Source organism: Rosa chinensis, chromosome 1 (genome assembly GCF_002994745.2).
Source record: "Rosa chinensis cultivar Old Blush chromosome 1, RchiOBHm-V2, whole genome shotgun sequence".
Taxonomy (NCBI): domain Eukaryota; kingdom Viridiplantae; phylum Streptophyta; class Magnoliopsida; order Rosales; family Rosaceae; genus Rosa; species Rosa chinensis.
Window position 1 is genome coordinate 64912785 of NC_037088.1, and position 19336 is coordinate 64932120.

Sequence of the window (19336 nt, forward strand, 5' to 3'; positions counted from 1 at the left end):
GATTCGTCCTCAAATCCCATTTAGTTCATTCGATATTCGAAACGAGGAAAAAAGAAACTTGTAGATGAATTAGATATTACTTACCAATACCATTTGACATAGAAAATTGAGTCTGTACTTGTAAAATGTTCTAGCTAGCTAGGAAGACCTCAACTGCATAGATTAATGGCCGGGTACGTAGGAGTAACATAACTTGTTTCAAATTGACCAACATATACATTGATGAACGATGAAAACTCTCATTGAGTTGGTTGATAGATTATTAGTTATTGAACTACAATGCAGTTTCTCGTAGCTTGTAGTGGGATTACTGCTGCTTTCCTTAATGCACCTTCATCGTTCTTGCAGAAGCTCTCTTGTAGGCAAAGATGATGAGCAGTCTCTCGATCTCTTAAGCCATCGATCCTACACATGATGGACAATGATATAAAATCAGCAATAGGAGAGAATAACAGATAGAATGTAAATGCAAATGGAGAAGGGAAAAGTTGTTGATCTTACGTCGAGCATTAGCAAGTCGCGGGGCTCAAGCATGTGAAGAACTTCTCCCATTCTAGGCCTATCTTCTAAATCAGGATCAGCGCAACGAAGAGCAACCAGAAGAACCCTTTTGAGTTCTTTTGAAGATGGCTTCTCTGGTAATTTAGGATCAACTACATAAGCAGTTCTTTGACTGGCAACCATGGACTTTAACCAGTCTACCAGATATGGCTGCAAAACAGGAGTCACATTATTCATTGTTTTAGAGTTCCAACAACAAACGCAACTAAAATGGTTCAATACTATGAGTTCATACTTGGTGTTGAGTGCGGTCAATAGGAGTCCTGCCAGAAATTATCTCCATAATCAACACTCCGAAGCTATAAACATCCGACTTCTCATTAAAATCACCAGTGGCAGCATATTCTGGGGCAACATAACTGGACATTCATGAAATTTTAGAATGAGAAGCAAATTAGCTAGACTGATTCCCTATGTTCGAACAGTGAAATGATCAAACATATATGCTTTGCTTGGGAGAAAAGAAACTGACCCTAACGATTCCATTATGGTGATTCCCCACGCCGGACTGTATAGCTTAGCAAGGCCAAAATCAGAAATCTTAGGATCCCATTGGTGACCAAGCAGTACATTGCTAGATATTAGGCTTCTATGGAAAATTTTTGGTTCAATATCCTCATGAAGGTAGGCCAATCTGCAAAAAACATATAAATTTCACTTCAGAGTATCCAAGTTAGAATTCGTCATATGCAACAAAATTAGAGAAACGAGATCTCACCCTTTTGCTATTCCATGGATTATTTTCATCCGAATATCCCATGTTAGAGGGCTGACACTTCTTGAACATTCATGAAGCCAATGGTGCAGACTTTTGTTATCTACATACTCATGCACAAGCAATCTAGTATCAAAGAAAATCGAATTAGGCCTTTGATCATCTAATCAAAATCTGAAATTTACAACTTGAAAAATCGATACCTGTAAGCTCTTTCGATTCTGTATCCAAGCATCTTGACAAGATTTTTGTGTCTCACATGCCCAATCGCCTCCATTTCTGCTATGAAGTCATCCTCATGGCAACTATTTTGCATCAGATACATAATCTACCAATCTACCATTCACCAAAATAGAGTGAGTGAATAAATAGGTACCTGTCACTCACAAGCCTCTTCACCGCCACACGAATATTATCAAACAGAATACCGTGATATACAATGCCATAGTCTCCATTGCCAATCAGATTTTCTCTACCAAACCCATTTGTTGCTGCCTCAAGTTCCCTTAGAGTAAACTTGTCACCCCTCCACACATCTTTAACCACCGAAGAGTACCTAGATTCCGATTCACTCACCTTAGTACTAGTGGGGGTTATCCCGCTGGCGCCAGTAGAGGACAGCTGATCAGAGAGCACAGTTTGCCTCTCCTTCCCATTGTTCATCTCAATTTTGGACATGTTAAGCGAAAGCAGCCTCCGATCAAGAGATGAGTGACCATAAGCAATGTGAGGGGCTTTGGAAGCAATGGGATTTTGTACACACAAATGGGAATTGTAGGACTTCCGGTGCCGGCGGTACCGGATGATATAGATCACCAAGACAAAGACAATCACCAGAAGGGTGAATAGAACAGTGAAGGTCACAAGCAGAACCCATAACTTGGCACCAAACAATGAGGTTGGCTTCATGAGCATTTGCTTCAGAGATAATGTAGTGGAAGACATAGTTTCAGAGAGATGAAGGAGCTTATCAGAGAGCAGAGTCATGACTCATTTGGGTCTTTTAGCAGAAAGAGCTATAACAAAGGGAGTTGGGCTAACAAGTATATATCAGTTCGGTAAAGTTCAAATCTTCTGAAGTAAACTAACTAACGAGCAAAAGCAGGGGAAAATATCAGCTAGGATTTAGTGTTGAACTCCTTTTTGCAACAACTCAATCAATAGTCTCCTGCCACTTCAAAAATAGCCATTTCTTTTTCTTCTTTTCTTTTGTTCCTTTCTTTTTTCTTTTTCTTTTTTGGAAGCTCTGATCTTATGAATTTCAAGCAGAGTTCCATATGTAAAAGCACAGATGTGTAACAGAAATAGCTTAAAATTTTCTACTTAATGTCACTGGGACTCAGATTTGCAAAAACTTTTCACCCGAAAAAATTCCAGTAACTTTCAAATTGTTCATTTACTAGCCATTTTAAAGGCTTCTATTTCTCGGCTTTTGGTAGACATACAACTTACAAGGCAGATCTCTAACTGATCTATGGTCCTTTCTCTGTGTAAAGGAGTCCAATTGAATTTAGATGTATGTCCTCCAAAGCCTTACAATGCAGTGTCTAGATGTTCAGTCAATAGCAAGCACGTGCTTCAAAGAAAGAATGGCTGCCGTAGGCATAGCTGCTCAATGGCTCCATCCTTGAACTGTTTCTTTATTGGATGCAGCTTGATCTCATAAAGCTTTGGCCATAGTTTTCCAGTCACTGCCAACACATATGGATTAATAGATAGTTTTTGGTTAGTCATCAGTGCATTGTAAGTCATACACATGAAAGACACCACAGCTGGAGCTTACCAAAAATACGGTTGGTGTCGCTATCCCATGCAATGCCATTTAGCACATCGATAGCCTATATAACAGAATTGAAGTTATGATAAGTAAATGATAGTTCAAGAATTTCGTATTGCCTCAACCTTCAAGGAACCACAGAAAATGCATTGTACATTTCTATATAAAAAAGGCAGTAACAACATAACAAGATAACATATTGGTTTTGGTTCAAGGGCTTACATTATTTCCAGCAGCTAGTAAACCCTCCCTATAAGGCATAAAATAAAATAAGTCACTTATGGAAATTCCCAAGAAACTTAAAAGAGAACATGATACATCTTGTGATTAGAGAAATATCTAATCATGTAGAAACTAAATAGTGAAAAAGGACTTGAATGGGAGAACCTTAAATTTGGAAGAAGAATCCATCCAAGCACCCTACCATCATCCTGTGAGATTCTAGCAATGCAGTCTGTCTAATAGTGAGAATACATAACTTTCAGAAACCAATCGAAGCCAATATAAAGCATTTTATCAGGTCATCAAAATTGATGTTTCTATTATCCATATATAGCAATCAAAACAGCTAAAAGCATTTACATGGATTTATCAGGTAATGTGAAATGAGTGACCTGATAAACATTTGCCCAAACTTCGCCTTTTATAAACTCCAACTCATTGAGGTTGTGCACTTCATGATCTTTGTATTTTACTACGTGTTTGTCTATAACTGCATGAAATATGACACAACTATATCAAAAACGTTAATTCCCAACAAAATGACAAATAACTGCATCGCTGGGGAAATATAGGTTATGAGCTTTAGGTAAAGAATAAATTCGATGACCATCACCTATAACAACAGAAGCATGAATATAAAGGATATGGCACAATGATAACATTTATAAAAACCACCAAAGAAAAAAAAAAGTGGAAACCAAAAACAGACAGAAGCACAGTACATACATACACAGTTACACACAAAGTAGGCAAATATGGATGAAGGATCATATGCAAAAGAAACCTTTCAATGTTTGAGGGTCAATCTTGTACAACACGGATGAGCCATCACTTCCAAATAACACTTTTCCATCAGTAGCCAGTCCCCAACCATCTTGCATTTGATGAGTGAACTTTTCAGACTGTATTTTTGACCAAAAACGGAGCAAGTTAATATGGATTGGAAGCCACATTTCATTGGAGCTTCAATTCTCAATTTAGGTTCAATTCTGAGAAGAATAGATTGAATCTCATAAATTTTAGCACGAGGACATAATCTATATTTAAGCACTGAATCTACGATTTCAAACCATGCAAAAGTAGAGCCATATAATAACACTATTTAAACTCAACTATATCTTTCCTGCAATTCCTTTTACATCAGCTTAAGGGATAACAATAGAATATAGCAACATAAATTTATTGTTGAAAGGAGTAAAGGAAAAGCACAAACTTTGCTTAAATCATTTCGGTCATATTTGAAACCAATTTTCGTCAACCAAGTTACTTGGAATAGCCTACAAAAGAACATGCAAATTACTCCATTAGCATTTGCAGACTTTCTATATAATGATATCATTAAACATGGAATCAAGGATCAGCTTTAATTTAACTGTTAACCGAATCAACAAAAAGCATAAGTAAAAATATTTTTCCTTACTGACCATTCACCAAGAAGAGTTAATCCCTCCCCAAAATATCTAGAATCCATCTCCTGAAGAACCTCAACCTGTACATACAAATAACAATCATTGATTCAGACACATATCAATTGAACTTGCTAGTTTGGTAATTACGCATCGAAAAGATCACTCGACATGATGAACAGCCAACTAATTCAATACGAAGCAATAACAATAAATGTATGAAAACCGAAAAGAAAGAAGCTTCTTTACCTTCCCTGTTTGAATATCCACCTTACGCACTGATGACTGAAACACACACAGAAATAAAAGGTTAAGGATTGAATCACAGAAATTAAAATGCTTTAAGCAAACGCAAAAGGCCAAACTCACCCGGCCATGAAGCCCAGTGGACTCAAATAAGCTCCCATTTCCAGCATAAAGAAGCCCCTGGGAAAACAAAACACCCCAATAAACCCTAAACCCTTACTAACAACACCCACACACACAAAAAAAAAAAAAATCAATCCAATTTGAACTGTCAAACGTTGATCCCAAATTCAAATCTTGAGTCATGGAGATCTCACCTGGGTGAAGGCATTGGGATCATGAGGGAACTCATTGACGACCTCAATCGAATAAATTCCAGTAAACACAGGGCTGTAACCAACTGTACTGAAAATGTTCGACGGAATGCCCAAGAGAACAAAAGCGGCGATAATGAGAAATATGAGGAGAATCAGAGAGGTGTTTTTGTAGAATTTGGGCGAACTAGGCCGGGTTGCCATCGCAGTGCGGGGTTTGGGGTCTGAGGATCGCTTATTGAGCCTCTTGCGAAGCGGTCCAGTGGCCATGGTGCGGAGGCTTAGTCATGGGTCGGTCAGGGTTTTGGGGCTGCCACCCGATTTGCAGAAATGGCGCTAAGCTGCTCCTGGGTTGGGGTGGGGCTGGCTCTTCATGTTGACTTGGACCGTTTGGAGTTGCCAAAAGTTTGAGTAAATATTACGTTACAATTTTAATTTATATATATATTTTAATTGGGGTATTGTAGCAAGTTATCTCGATTTTCTTAACAGTGTAGTTTACACACTCACTCATTCAGTATTCGGATCGAGATCTATTAGGATTTACCTAATTCTTAGCAAACTAGATTAATAATTTTTTGGGACCCAATATTTAAATTGTCTGATATATATCTTGGGAGAAAGAGAAATTGAGAGCTCAACCCACACAATATCAAGGCATAATCTACCAAAAAGAGTAAATATGGTTGGAGACATTTGAAGGTGTTTAGGAACACTGGTGACATGTTAAATATTGTCAACACTTTTTTTTTATATATGGAATTTTCATGTCATAAGCTTATTACTTGTGCATATGATTTTCAAAAGGTATTCTAGTTGACAGAACACTGAAATCTGATATGATTTAACTTTTTAATGAATTTCTTGTTTTCTAACTTTGAAAAATTTGTAAATGAAAAAGCGGGTCGAGATTTTTGAGTTTCATAAGTTTTTGAGAATCGTTTAAAAATTATAATATGCTTGGGCCATGTTTTAATCCTGACACTGCAATTGGGCCATGGATGACTGGATGTAAAGTTCTACAAGGAGGATGATACTAGCATTTGGGCTGAGAGGCCCGTTTGTAAGTAACGGACTAACCGCTTCTCCTCGACTGCGTCAACAACCACGTGCGAGCCCTCACACCATTTGTGCCGTCCGTTATAAAACTGTCACGAACATTCGAGACCGACTTTGTTGTGAGAACCTTCTCGACTCGCGACCCATACGACGCCGTTTACCAAAACCCGCGGGAAAAAAAAAATTACGAGAAAAGAGTGGAAGAGTCCAGAACCACACTCACGCCTTGGTTTCCTCTTCCTCTATATAAAGAGAGCACGCACTTTTCTCCTCTCTCAATCAGAATCAGAAATCAAAAGCTCTCTGAAAACCCTATTTCAAGCTCTCCAAATTTTCGCTCTCTAAATCTCCGAGCAAACCTTTTCGCTCTCTCTAAATCTCCAAGCAAACCTACAAATGGCGGATGTTAAGATGGCTGATGCTGAGACGTTTGCATTCCAGGCCGAGATCAACCAGCTTCTGAGCTTGATCATCAATACGTTCTACAGCAACAAAGAGATTTTCCTTCGCGAGCTCATCAGCAATTCATCTGATGTAAGTCTTCAATCTTCAATCTCGTTTCTATGATGTTTGATTGCGGCGATTTGGTTTGGGAATTTGAAATTTTTTGAATTGAGATTTGGAGGTATTGAGGGACTGATGTTGGTTTTGGTTGTGATGTGGTTAGGCTTTGGACAAGATTAGATTCGAGAGTCTTACGGATAAGAGCAAGCTTGATGCTCAGCCGGAGCTGTTCATCAGGATTGTTCCGGATAAGACCAACAATACTCTCTCCATTATTGATAGCGGGATCGGCATGACCAAAGCAGGTAATTAAAATCATTTTGATTTCTTTCCGTTATGATCGTGTTGAATTGGTTTCTGTGACGATGCATGATTAGAGAAGAGGTTTATGTGTTAATTGTGCTGTTATGATGCAATGTTGTTAAAATATGTGATTGAAATTGACAGAGGGAGTAATCATAAAAGTGAAATCTGTTGTTGAAATTATGCATTGAATCATTGAATGATTGATCTGGGTAGATGATGATTTGAAGAACTAAAACTAGACTATAATTTCTTCTTTTAAGTCACTAAATCTGCAATTTGGTTTCTAGCTCATCGAATATGTTGTTTCTGTTATGCCCTCTGTTTTAATCCCTCTGGTCTTCTTAGCATTTATTTCCAGACCCAAAAGAAAGATTAGACTATAGCATATTAGCATTTAGATTAGACTGTAGCATTTTTCTGAATGTGTTGGTGGACAATCAATCCATCTCAAAAGTAATCGACAGAAACTAAACGATGGTTTGATGATATAATTTATCAGTGTAGTGGGCGAAAGATCTGACTGAAGTATGTGTCATGTGTATGTAGATTTGGTGAACAACTTGGGCACAATTGCAAGGTCTGGAACCAAGGAGTTTATGGAAGCTTTGGCTTCTGGAGTGTCTGATGTGAGCATGATTGGACAGTTTGGTGTTGGATTCTATTCGGCATATCTTGTTGCGGAGAAGGTCATTGTGACTACAAAGCACAATGACGATGAGCAATACGTCTGGGAGTCTCAGGCTGGTGGTTCATTCACTGTGACAAGGGATGTTAATGGTGAGCAGCTTGGCAGGGGAACAAAGATTACCCTCTTCCTCAAGGAGGATCAGGTAAACATCTAAGTCCTTCAATTTGTTTCCTTCGAAATGGCTCCATGTGACTGAATGGTTTTCTAACTGAATGTTCAATTTGTTATTGAGCAGTTGGAATACTTGGAAGAGAGGAGGATCAAAGACCTTGTGAAGAAGCATTCCGAATTCATCAGCTATCCCATCTATTTGTGGACTGAGAAGACAACCGAAAAGGAGATCAGTGATGATGAAGAGGATGAACCCAAGAAGGAAGAAGAAGGAGATATTGAGGAAGTTGATGAGGACAAGGAGAAAGAAGGGAAGAAGAAGAAGAAGATCAAGGAAGTTTCTCATGAGTGGGAACTCATCAACAAGCAGAAACCAATCTGGCTGCGCAAGCCTGAGGAAATCACCAAGGATGAATATGCCTCATTCTACAAGAGCTTGACCAATGATTGGGAGGAACACCTTGCTGTGAAGCACTTCTCTGTGGAAGGACAGCTTGAATTCAAAGCCATCCTCTTTGTTCCAAAGAGGGCTCCATTTGACCTGTTCGATACCAGGAAGAAGATGAACAACATTAAGCTATATGTGAGGAGGGTGTTTATTATGGACAACTGTGAGGAGCTCATTCCGGAGTATCTTGGATTTGTTAAGGGTGTTGTGGACTCTGACGACTTGCCACTCAACATTTCTCGGGAGATGCTTCAGCAGAACAAGATTTTGAAGGTGATCAGGAAGAACCTTGTGAAGAAGTGCATTGAGATGTTCAATGAGATTGCTGAAAACAAAGAGGATTACGCCAAGTTTTATGAGGCATTCTCGAAGAACTTGAAGTTGGGGATTCATGAGGACAGCCAGAATAGAACCAAGTTGGCTGACCTTCTCCGATACCACTCCACCAAGAGTGGTGACGATCTCACAAGCTTGAAGGACTATGTAACCAGAATGAAGGAGGGCCAGAAGGACATCTACTACATTACTGGTGAGAGCAAGAAGGCAGTGGAAAACTCGCCATTCTTGGAACGCCTCAAGAAGAAGGGATATGAAGTTCTTTTCATGGTGGATGCAATTGACGAATACGCTGTGGGACAATTGAAGGAGTATGATGGGAAGAAGCTTGTGTCTGCTACAAAGGAAGGTCTGAAGCTCGATGATGAATCTGAGGAAGAGAAGAAGAAGAAAGAGGAGAAGAAGAAGTCTTTTGAGGATCTTTGCAAGACAATCAAAGACATCTTGGGAGACCGGGTTGAGAAGGTGGTTGTGTCCGATAGAATTGTCGACTCACCTTGCTGCTTGGTCACTGGTGAATATGGCTGGAGTGCAAACATGGAGAGGATTATGAAGGCTCAGGCACTCAGGGACAACAGCATGGGTGCTTACATGTCCAGCAAGAAGACCATGGAAATCAACCCTGACAATGGCATCATGGAGGAGCTGAGGAAGAGAGCTGAAGCTGACAAAAACGACAAGTCCGTCAAGGACCTTGTGCTGCTGCTGTTTGAGACAGCTCTTTTGACATCTGGATTCAGCCTTGATGAGCCTAACACTTTTGCCTCGAGAATTCACAGGATGCTGAAGCTGGGGCTTAGCATCGAAGAAGATGAGACTGTTGAGGATGCGGACATGCCTGAGTTGGAGGATGCAGCTGAGGAGAGCAAAATGGAGGAGGTGGACTAAGCTGCCTCTGGGTTTGTGGAATGGTCTGAGCTTGTGGATATTTCCTACAGTTGAGTAGTTGTGTGAGTCTGTTTGTGTCACAGGTTTTGGGGAAGAAGGTCCTTGGTGACCTTCTATTAGTGTCTTATGTTTTTATGTTTCGCAGTACCATGCCATAGTATGTGAACTCTGTTACAAATTTGATATAATTTTGGTTCCTCTATATCTAATTTCTCTTAGTTTTCAGTTTATTCTTAGACACGATAGTTTTCAAACAAGAAAAGAACATTGGAAAATCAAGCTACGAAGCTCTGAGACCTTGGGAGTAAGGTTTCTTTATACAAGCTATTTGTGTAAAGGATGTGCATGTTCATCATAATCAAAGCACTTTGCCAATGAAATTATATTCTTAATGAGAACTGGAAACAAAAGACTCTCTATGAATTTTTTAATGTCAGCTAACTTGGAGACACAGATTTTGGAGTGCACTCTTTATTTTGTAGATACTGATGCAAGGGAAATGGGGGAATATCACTGTTGTTCAAAGTAGCCTCCTTAATTGCCTTTACTGAACTCATGTGCTTCAATGTAAGCTTTGCTGATCTCTGGATTAGGAGTTGCTCCATTGTCGATCACAGCACATCTAGCATCCAATAAACAATTTGCTTTGGTCATCATTGAAGAGAGATCATTTGCAACTTTAATCAGCCGAGAGAGCGAAATTGAGAGAAATCATTCGTCACTAATATAAAGGGCTGCCAAACCAGTCTTTCCGTCCATTACAGGGCTACAGAGAATGCTCCACAGTTTCCGAATGCTCACCACATAAATAGGAGAAGGAATGATTATCCTTCCTTCGAAACAACTTCCATAAGCGAGTAGCATAAATTTGCAATTCTTGGAGCAAGCAAGAAACCCCAAATAGTTTTCATTCGCTGGATTTGTATAGAGATGGACAAAGTAGAGGACTTCTGCACATTTTGTTCTCTCTTTTTCGCTAAACTTGCTGTGTTCTCTCTCTCTTTTTCCCTACTTTTGCTTCCGATCCGTCATATTTGCATGAATCAGACATTATAAGGCTTGCAAAACTTATGAATTCATCCGTAAGAAATTAAACAGCAAAAATTCTATTCTTATAGGACAAAGATTTAAAGCCATTTGTATAGAGAAGCAAATCCATTTTCCAAGTCAAAACTTGTGACCATAAGCTACGAGCTAACCATTCTTAAAACAAGATTTCTAGAAAAACTTGTAGCTATACATGTACAACACTGATTCAAGATTTCAAGCCTGTGCATCAACATATCCTCCTCTTCCCCTACCAAAGCCAGGCCTTCCAACAGTGCCCTGTGTTATTTATAAGAGATCATGATTAGATACTGTAAGCATTAAAATATTGGCAACGAGAGGTAATATCCCATTGAGACAAATCCGGGTGAGGAAGAAAATCTTGGAGAGGTAATATCCCATTAAGATGGATCCGAGTGAGGAAGAAAATCTTAGAGAGGTAATATCTCCTTGAGATGGATCCGAGTAAGGAAGAGATTGTTAGTATTAAAATGTTGGCATTCTTAACTAAACACAAAACTCTACCCAAAGTCCCATGTGCAACCAAATACGTACCAAATTGTTTAATTCTATGGCTTTGGAATAATCTGACAAAGCATGAAATATGCTTAAACTGTAAGTGTGTCAGTTCCTCTTCAGCATGCTGAAGGATACCGCGGCATGGGCTCTCTCTCTTGCTTGTACTTTCTTATCTTCCTATTATGGAATCCTTGCTGTCCGCTCAGTGTAATCATGAAGACCTTGCTGTCTAAGAAGGAAGTGGGAAGTCAGTGCCTCTGCATCTCGTGGCCACACTTCAACCAGACTGAAGGAATCTTGGTGATTGCTTCCTCCTATATATATAGGAGTTCTGTGGTTCTTCTCAGGATTGAAAATAGTTGTTCTTTTCAATCCCTTTATTGTAAAGGAGTCGTTCTCTATGTATCTCTATTTTGTCAAACTGGTTTGTTCCAGGATTGAGAACAGTTTGAAAAACATCTAGTGAGTCTGTCCAGATAGGATTGCCGCGGTCAGTGCAATCCCAGAGTTGTAAACAAGTCAGTCCAGGAATGATTGTCGCGGTCAGTACAATCCTTGTGTTGTGACTTGTAATCTGTTTTTCACTAGTGATTTGGTTTGGTCTTTCAAGAGTTAAAGGCCACGCAGATGTTTTCCCTCGATAGGGTGTTTACTGCGTTAACAAAAATTTGTGTTCTTTATTGCTTTAGTTGGTTTGTTTGATTGTTCAATACATTCTATTCAATATCTACTCTCAGGATTGATCACCCAGTTGCAATCCTAGAGAAAGTTATTTTTTGTGAGTCTATTCACCCTGTCTAGGATCTTCAGATACACATTCAGCAAAGCAAAGAAAGCAGCATTTTATCAAGATCTTCAAAAGACTCGCATCAAAGCCGAAGGTGCAATTTCACTCATACAAATGCAGTGACTAAGAACGTGAAGTAGCCTAATGTATAAGTCATTCTTTTACAGACTATTCCGGCTAGTAAATAACAATTCCAATACAAGATGTAACAGATCAGAAGAACAAAATGACTATAGGATTATGTGCAAATTTTAGAGAAGTAATGCTTTCTACTTCACATTCTTAGATGCTATTATGGATTTATGGTAAACATTAATGTTCTCAGACAAACCTAAGGAAGAATTTTGGTTATGATAACCTAAAGAACATCTCACAAACTACCTATAGCTTAATGCACATTATACTGACATAGCTTAAACAAGTCTATATATGCATAGCGAACTAGCATACAAACAACAATGTATGCAAAAAAAAAAAAAAGAGCATGTTATGTGAGAAAAATGAGAACATCACTCTGAAATAGGGCTGGAAGTGTACAGGCTAGGTGCTCCTGCCTTGTCACAACCAAACTGACCTGAGGATCCCCGGTACCTATTACAATTCCCAAACCTCGAACCTCCCTCAAGGCGAGGTGGAGGACTGAACATTACCAACAAGTATTCGTCATTAACAATGAAAATACAACAACCATGAACATGAACTAATTGGACTGGATCTAATGTTACTGTGGACGGTCCCCATTGGTGCCACCCATTGATCTAGCAAAAGGCTTCTTCCTCAAGGTAGCAGGCACAATTTCGGATGGAAGATTGAGTTAAGACCTCAAATGTTCAGTTCCCTCATAGGTGAGGTACCAGTAATATGCTTCCAAGCAAATGTCTCTCGCACGTACTCCTTGGATTTGAAGCTCTGCATCAGCTTGATGACTTGTAAGTTCGTACATTGATCTCCGGGTGCTTTTCAAGATTGAAATCCTTCTTGGCATAACAAACTCCCTCTATATATACAACATTGAAAAATCCAAATAAGACTAATCCCACTGTTTTGCAGCTTTGACAAAAATAGCAGAGTATTACAATTGAAACCAAATGAATAAAGTCTCAGTACGTTCTAACCATGAACTTATATCGAAGACTCTATTCACTAAGCATGGCACATTTTATCTTTCTACCATTCTTCTCCGGTATGATCTGAAAAGAAAAGAAGATACAAGTTACCAAAATCCGTTACGTTTTCCGCGTGACACAGAGAGAGGAAGAAAGGGAGAGAGAGAGAGAGAATGAAATGAGGGAGGTTGGCTGGCTGGCTTACCATAGCTGCGAGGACAGAGCAAACTCTAGACCTTGTTTTGATTGCTCTGAAAGCTGAAGGGGAGAGGTATTATGGAGCTCTGAAAGTTGTAAAACCCTGGTGAAGAGTAAGCCCTAAACCCTACTAAGAAAAGAGCACTTGAGGTTTTGGGCTATGGAAGTGGTCCATTTCGGAATCATTTGATAATATTTATACAATTCTAAAGGCGTGTTTGGATAATCAAAAGTTGTAAAACTCTAGTGAAAGGTGTGGCCGATTATGGAGTATGGGGAATATGGAAGACGTACCCTAGTGGGCTGATGTGATTTATGACAAAAACCGGGAAAGTCCCTACTAAGAAAATGACACCAAGTATTCCCATGGAAGTGGTCCATTTCAAAATTATTCGACAATGCTTATAAGACTCTAATGGTGCTTTTAGATGATCAGAAGTATCTCTTATAGGGTTTATGAGAGAAGTAAAAATTAGGTATAGTACATGCAAATTCATTTGTCTTGGGTAAAATTTTTGCATCGAAAAACTTGTGTTATGATCCGTTTACAACAAAAGTTTTATGAGTCATTAACAATCTAAAACTTGCTACCCATTTATCATGTATTGATTGTGAATTTATTTGTTATGGCATTGACATCAGTGAAGGTAAAAAGCAAACAAGGGTTGTTTTATGACAAGGGTGAGTCTGAGACTTTTTCCTCTTGGAAAGGAACAATGGCAAGAACAAATATGGAAATAATGTGAAAATTTTCCTCGAAGTACATCATTGGATCCCTTTTATTTTCCAGATGAAAGAAACCACAACAAGCATGCCTTAAAGTGCCAAAACGTCACCGTTGATTTGGCAGAATCCTTCATGAGCCTCATGAGGCGGAGCAGAAAATAAATTGCTCCAACTGTTCCAGGCAAGTAATTTCATGATTTTTTTTTTTTTTTTGGTGCTTTCATGGCATTTTGCAAATTTAGTTGCTTTTACACACAACTTTTGGCAAGGGCTAGACCTAAACAATGGCACTGCTTGGATAAGGAAAAGTGGAAAGAATCAACCAAAAATAGTCATTCTTTCCAATATTGGACAAAGCCAAGACCAATATTTTAGGGCAAAAATGAAGGAAATTATTCTAGGAAAAGAGAAAATGAATTATTGATTATGAAATAGACTAAAATCATGTGCTATAGGTTTCAGCTTGTTGTAATAAGAATATTTAACTACTTTTAAAATAGCTTTAGAATTATGAAAAACTTAACTTTCGGATTATTTCTCGGGTCCATACTAATAAGATTTCTCGTATCATAAATAATGAAGTTGATGTTCAAATCAACAGCACCAAAACACTGTTCTCATTTCGCAATTCAAAGATAAACTAAAAGTAAACCAAAGTCAATCAAACACCAACATTAAATACGACATGTTTTCGACATACTCTACTTGATTTCAACAAAATTTTCATACGTTTAATTATTATTAACCGAATGATTAATGTTAAAATACCGGCGCCATTTCGGCCGTAAACCGATTTTCCATCCGAGACAAACAATTCGAAATACATTGCACGTGTCCTCAATATCACACAGGATACATGTTTTATTGGCAGTTAATAAATACTCATATAAACATGGTTAAAAATCATAAAAACAAAATCTCCCAAAACTTCATTCCTTTGTTAGGGACCCCCTCACCCAACCAACAAACCCCTGCCACATCATCGACAAGTCAAATCCCCAGACAACTTTATTCCTACGTGGCACCAAATCATTGCTGAAAGGTCGGTTCTGTACGTGACGTACCGCAATCGATTCCACACCGGATTTTCCCTTTCCCCAAACCAAAAAACACAGAAACGAAAAGACAGATATGCCCCTCCATTAATTTCCATACAACCTCTGTACTACTCTACTCTCCTCAGAGTTCAATTGCTGCTTCTGCAGAGTTCAGAGCCAGTAGTATTAACCAGGTCTCACCTCCATTCCTCTCTCTTCTTTTTCTTCCCCCAATTCTTCAATTTTCTCTCTCGTCCAAACCCTAGCGACTCTCCGTTCAATTTTCTGAGCACTCTTTCTTAGAATGCCGGAGCTTCTTCTTCGATTCCGTCATCGCTGTAACTCTCTCTCTCCCTCTCTGCTCCCTGTGGTTTTTTTCTTTTTTCTTTTTCTGTTTTGTTCTGATGCTCTAGCATTGCGTCTGGTTTCACAGACGGTGATGATTTCGTCGTGTACAGGTCTTGATCTTCTTGATTTCGTGACGTTTTTGCAGGTGATTTGAAGTGGAGTTGTTGAAAACTTGAAATGACGGTTTTCTCCGGCGAAATGAGCTCGGAAAGCGACGATCGGAGTGTTCTTGCTCCGTCGGAAACGAACGCACAAGGACTCTCCAAGTAAGCTTTCTGTTACTTTCTAAGCATTTGTATTATTATAATCTGATACTCTGTTAATCTTTTCTTCGTTAAATATAATACACTTTTATTATACTACAGTCTCCATTAGTCCATTTTATTATTACTCCAAGGAAATGGATAATAGATATAGTAAAAATTGGCTAAAATGTTGTTATTGTCGTTAATTTGCGGCCTAATTGGCTCATAATTAGTGTTTGGCCTTTTGGATTATTTCTCTAATTTTTGTATCTTTTTTTTTTCAGACGGTCAAGAATCAGATATACAAGATCTTTTCTTGTCTCTTTAGCGAATTTGAGTACAGAAAAAGGATTACCTAGAGGAATTGAACCTTCAGTTTTATGGTATAGTAAGCTTAAACATTGTGTACATATATATTTCCATACGAAATTTTGAAAAAAATTGCTCTTTGGTTTTTAATTTGATGATTGTGATGGAACAGTGAACTTGATTTTCGATTGGACTGGCCATTGCAAGCTTCTTCTGAATCAGGTAAGTTTTTCTAATTGTCTCTGGAGAATACTGTTGCATTTTTAATTAAGTTATAGATCAATGTTTCAAATTGATCCTCAAAATCCAAATTAATAATACTTATGATTTATGAACCGTCTATCCATTCATATAACAATACAGATTGTGAGAGGTGTCATGAGAACCTACATAAAGGTCTGCTCAGTTCTGAGAATGTTGGACTTCTGGGACCTGGTTCTTTACTGGGAGTCCATGGTGACATTGCTGATGCTTCTCCTCCCAAGGTTGAAGAAAGTACTCTTCCTCTACTCCATAAGAGCAAAGAACCATATCGGCCTCCACGCCTTTTTAAGGTCCATGCTGATACTTTCTTGTTCTATTTGGCATTACTGCACCAAAGCAGCTAACATGTGAATTCTGTATTAAAGTATTTGCTCATTGCTCTTTCTGTATTTAAGTTATCTGATCAAAACTCCCAAATTATTTTCATTCAGGCAGATTGGAATGATTATAAGGACGAAGTATGGGTTTCTCCTGAGCATCCGAGTAAAAGTGAAGGACAGAAGCAAAACTGGAGACGAGGTATAATCTCCTACCTCTGGCTACTGCATTAGAAATAAAGAAGTTATCTCTGCTCCTTTCCTGCTTTTTAATTTTCTTATTGAGATTGATTGATGAGAAGCCTCCTAATGCAAATGTGAATTACTGATTCTATCAGATTTTCCTGAGGTGATGAGGGAAGAACAGAAGGAAGCATTCCAAGATAAGCAAAAGAAAAATTCAAATGAGCATGACGAAAATGTGAAATTTATCATGCCACTGGAGATGCCTGAAAGTGATGAGATAATTGATTCCCTTGGACCACAGGTAATGGCTCATCCTTCAATATATTGGTCTAAATTTGCTTATGGGATTGAAAACTCTACTGCTTCTTAGTATTCCATTTTGTCTCACACCTTCCTCTACTGCTTCTTAGTATTCCATTTTGTCTCACACCTTCCTTTTTTTGCTACCCCACAGCATTCTGATTGTATCGCAAATCATACCAACAGCCCTGCAATTTGTGGTTCTGAATTTGCTCATCAGTTTCCTGCTATAGGTAGAGTAGAAAATGCTGGCTATCCTTTAGTAGCTTACTATTAATGTGCTTTCAACTTAAATGTTTGTGTCTTGGTCCATAAAAGAGTAACTTGCTAAGTTTAGCAGCTGATTATGGGGAGAGGCTAAACTACTTTGCTTTTTTCTCCAGAGGAAAAGCCTGCCTACGGCATCTCTTGCACCGAAGGATCTGAATCGATAGCTCATGGCATCTCAAATGAACATTCCAACAAGGTTCCAGACGAGCATTTGAAATCTACTACAGATGAAACCTCTGAGCAATTATATGGATGTAAAATCCCAGCTGTCATTCTAGGAGTTCTTGCATGCATCGGCCTTGAACACATTCTTAAACCAGAGACTAAAGAAATTAGTTGTTCTTTGCTCTGGGATGGTTGTGATGCAGAGGACGGCAACCAAGATTCTGCCAATCATCATGGTTCTCATCACCATCTGTTATTGCCAGAGAAAGGAACTGAACAGAAGGACACGACAGCATCTTCAAAGCTAAATATAGCATCAGATGAGCTCCGTCCTAGTGACAGTATAACTGACAACAACAAGCTTATATTTTTGAGTCAGGGAAATGCTGGACAGTGTGAAAAGGATCTGTCTCAAGAACCATCGTATGGAACAAGTTCCACAAAGGGATTGCAGTTGACTGATTCATCTTCTTGCATTCGACAGAGTTCTGTAGGCAGGGCAACAAGGAAAAGTGTTTCAAAAACATGCAGGTTCTTCTTTCCAGTTGCAAACAAGAATCACTTGGCTTCTGCAATTAGCAAATATAAACCCAGCGTGATCAACAGTGAAGACATCAGGTTCTCAAGTTCTACTGATCAAAGTAAGGGAAGGGAAAACCAGTCAGTCTCTGATGATTTAAAACTGAATCCTGTCTGCTGCTCTGATGAAAAAGACACTTTGCCCCTTGAACTTTGTTTGCCTGATGAGGACAGCTTAATTACAGTGGATGATTTCAGGATTGTGTCCTACAAGGATATGCTTGAGCGAAATGAAATCAAAGCTGATAGGGTAATGCCAAATGCACCAGTCGATAGTTCTAGGAAGCCGATGGACACGAAAATTGGAATCAAAGATGAAAAATCTACTCATGTCTACAAAAGTGAAGTTCCAGTTTATCAGGGGAAGTCTTCTTACCGTGCTTCACCAGCTCTTATAAATTCTCAAGTGAAAGCCGTTAATCCAAAGTTCAAGCCTCAGAATACATCCAACCGAGCTTTCTCTACAAATGTGCTTCCTACCACTTTCCATCAGTCCCAAGCCAAACCACATCAGCAACTGCAGCAGACACTCTTTACAGAAACGGTTCCAACTCCTTACATGCCGGATCTGTACCATGCCCAAGCTTTTCCCTGGAACTACCAGATGTCAAGTTATGGATGTGTGCCAGTGCCAACTCCAGGTACGATGCCATCACTGAACTGATTAGATAGTCAAACTTTTCGAGCTTTCTATTTGTGATAGTAACTCAGAAGAGGAACTGTCTTTGTGGTGTTTTCAGGGTTTCAGCCCTATGGCGGGACTAATCTTCTTGGAACTCAGAGCAATGCACTGAATGCAGGGACAGGCTATTACCTTGGTTGGCAATAGTTGGGAATTGGTATTAACAACAGCAATAGATTGATTCTATTGTAGATATTATCAACTTCCAGAAGGAATGTAATGTTCCAGGGCTCAAGTAGTAGGACAAAAACTTCCAATGGAAATGTCAATCTAATCGATGAAATGCAAGTAGGAAATAAAAAGGGGTTAAGAAGCTTTAACTGAGTTCTGGTTCTAACTGTCATTATGTTTACCATTCAAGCTGGATTCATCTGTTTTTACCATGTTAGTGACCTTTTTCTTTTCTTTTTTCTCCAAGGTTTATGCACCTTTGTATTTGAAAAGAGGTACAGAAAACCAAGTTTAATGTCGATACAGATAGAAACAGATCATAACTTACTACCTACGAAGTTGTTCTATCAAAAGGGAATCCACTGTTAACTGACTTATTCGCCGTCTAGTCCTAAATTATAACCAATGTTGTAAAACGATAGTAAAATAATTTGAGAGAGGGAGAGTTTAGACACCAAGAATGAAGTATGAGAAATGGAGTGATTTTATTCATCTCACA

At 38.8% G+C, this 19336-nt stretch overlaps 4 protein-coding genes across 4 annotated transcripts; 2 read left to right on the forward strand and 2 right to left on the reverse strand.

Moving 5' to 3' along the window:
- Positions 1-63: 63 nt before the first annotated feature.
- LOC112181679 (probable serine/threonine-protein kinase At1g01540) lies at positions 64-2423 on the reverse strand. The gene is made up of 7 exons (XM_024320067.2): positions 1653-2423; positions 1480-1581; positions 1280-1402; positions 1034-1195; positions 797-920; positions 502-711; positions 64-405 (listed from the first exon to the last, which is right to left on the reverse strand). Exons 1-7 carry the CDS (start codon positions 2261-2263, stop codon positions 334-336), a joined length of 1404 nt encoding a protein of 467 aa, XP_024175835.1. The 5' UTR covers positions 2264-2423; the 3' UTR covers positions 64-333.
- Positions 2424-2581: 158 nt separating this feature from the next.
- On the reverse strand, positions 2582-5648 carry LOC112181686 (glutaminyl-peptide cyclotransferase). Its single transcript, XM_024320079.2, has 11 exons — positions 5245-5648; positions 5051-5107; positions 4931-4966; positions 4700-4764; positions 4489-4552; positions 4060-4177; positions 3668-3765; positions 3441-3511; positions 3276-3303; positions 3060-3114; positions 2582-2967 (listed from the first exon to the last, which is right to left on the reverse strand). The coding sequence occupies exons 1-11, from the start codon at positions 5509-5511 to the stop codon at positions 2855-2857; spliced, it is 972 nt and encodes a 323-aa protein (XP_024175847.1). The 5' UTR covers positions 5512-5648; the 3' UTR covers positions 2582-2854.
- Positions 5649-6561: 913 nt separating this feature from the next.
- LOC112181743 (heat shock protein 83) lies at positions 6562-9799 on the forward strand. Its single transcript, XM_024320133.2, has 4 exons — positions 6562-6834; positions 6968-7109; positions 7657-7940; positions 8034-9799. The coding sequence occupies exons 1-4, from the start codon at positions 6697-6699 to the stop codon at positions 9579-9581; spliced, it is 2112 nt and encodes a 703-aa protein (XP_024175901.1). The 5' UTR covers positions 6562-6696; the 3' UTR covers positions 9582-9799.
- A 5362-nt stretch (positions 9800-15161) lies between these two features.
- Positions 15162-19072, forward strand: LOC112177260. Its single transcript, XM_040508298.1, has 10 exons — positions 15162-15339; positions 15495-15615; positions 15879-15977; positions 16076-16125; positions 16267-16457; positions 16599-16686; positions 16823-16971; positions 17125-17203; positions 17354-18625; positions 18725-19072. Exons 2-10 carry the CDS (start codon positions 15527-15529, stop codon positions 18811-18813), a joined length of 2106 nt encoding a protein of 701 aa, XP_040364232.1. The 5' UTR covers positions 15162-15339; positions 15495-15526; the 3' UTR covers positions 18814-19072.
- The last annotated feature ends 264 nt before the right edge of the window (positions 19073-19336 follow it).

Bases quoted from the DNA above. Each gene is read 5' to 3' on its own strand.
- LOC112181679 (XM_024320067.2), bottom strand. From the start codon at position 2,263: ATGACTCTGCTCTCTGATAAGCTCCTTCATCTCTCTGAAACTATGTCT. The intron at 1,403-1,479 runs GTATCGATTTTT...CTTTGATACTAG, and splicing joins AGAATCGAAAGAGCTTACAG to ATTGCTTGTGCATGAGTATG. The intron at 712-796 runs GTATGAACTCAT...CCTGTTTTGCAG, and splicing joins TTGACCGCACTCAACACCAA to CCATATCTGGTAGACTGGTT.
- LOC112181686 (XM_024320079.2), bottom strand. From the start codon at position 5,511: ATGGCCACTGGACCGCTTCGCAAGAGGCTCAATAAGCGATCCTCAGAC. The intron at 4,178-4,488 runs GTTTGTGCTTTT...TCAAAAATACAG, and splicing joins ACCGAAATGATTTAAGCAAA to TCTGAAAAGTTCACTCATCA. The intron at 2,968-3,059 runs GTAAGCTCCAGC...ATGTGTTGGCAG, and splicing joins CGACACCAACCGTATTTTTG to TGACTGGAAAACTATGGCCA.
- LOC112181743 (XM_024320133.2), top strand. From the start codon at position 6,697: ATGGCGGATGTTAAGATGGCTGATGCTGAGACGTTTGCATTCCAGGCC. The intron at 6,835-6,967 runs GTAAGTCTTCAA...TGATGTGGTTAG, and splicing joins TCATCAGCAATTCATCTGAT to GCTTTGGACAAGATTAGATT. The intron at 7,941-8,033 runs GTAAACATCTAA...GTTATTGAGCAG, and splicing joins TCTTCCTCAAGGAGGATCAG to TTGGAATACTTGGAAGAGAG.
- LOC112177260 (XM_040508298.1), top strand. From the start codon at position 15,527: ATGACGGTTTTCTCCGGCGAAATGAGCTCGGAAAGCGACGATCGGAGT. The intron at 16,458-16,598 runs GTCCATGCTGAT...ATTTTCATTCAG, and splicing joins GGCCTCCACGCCTTTTTAAG to GCAGATTGGAATGATTATAA. The intron at 18,626-18,724 runs GTACGATGCCAT...TGGTGTTTTCAG, and splicing joins TGTGCCAGTGCCAACTCCAG to GGTTTCAGCCCTATGGCGGG.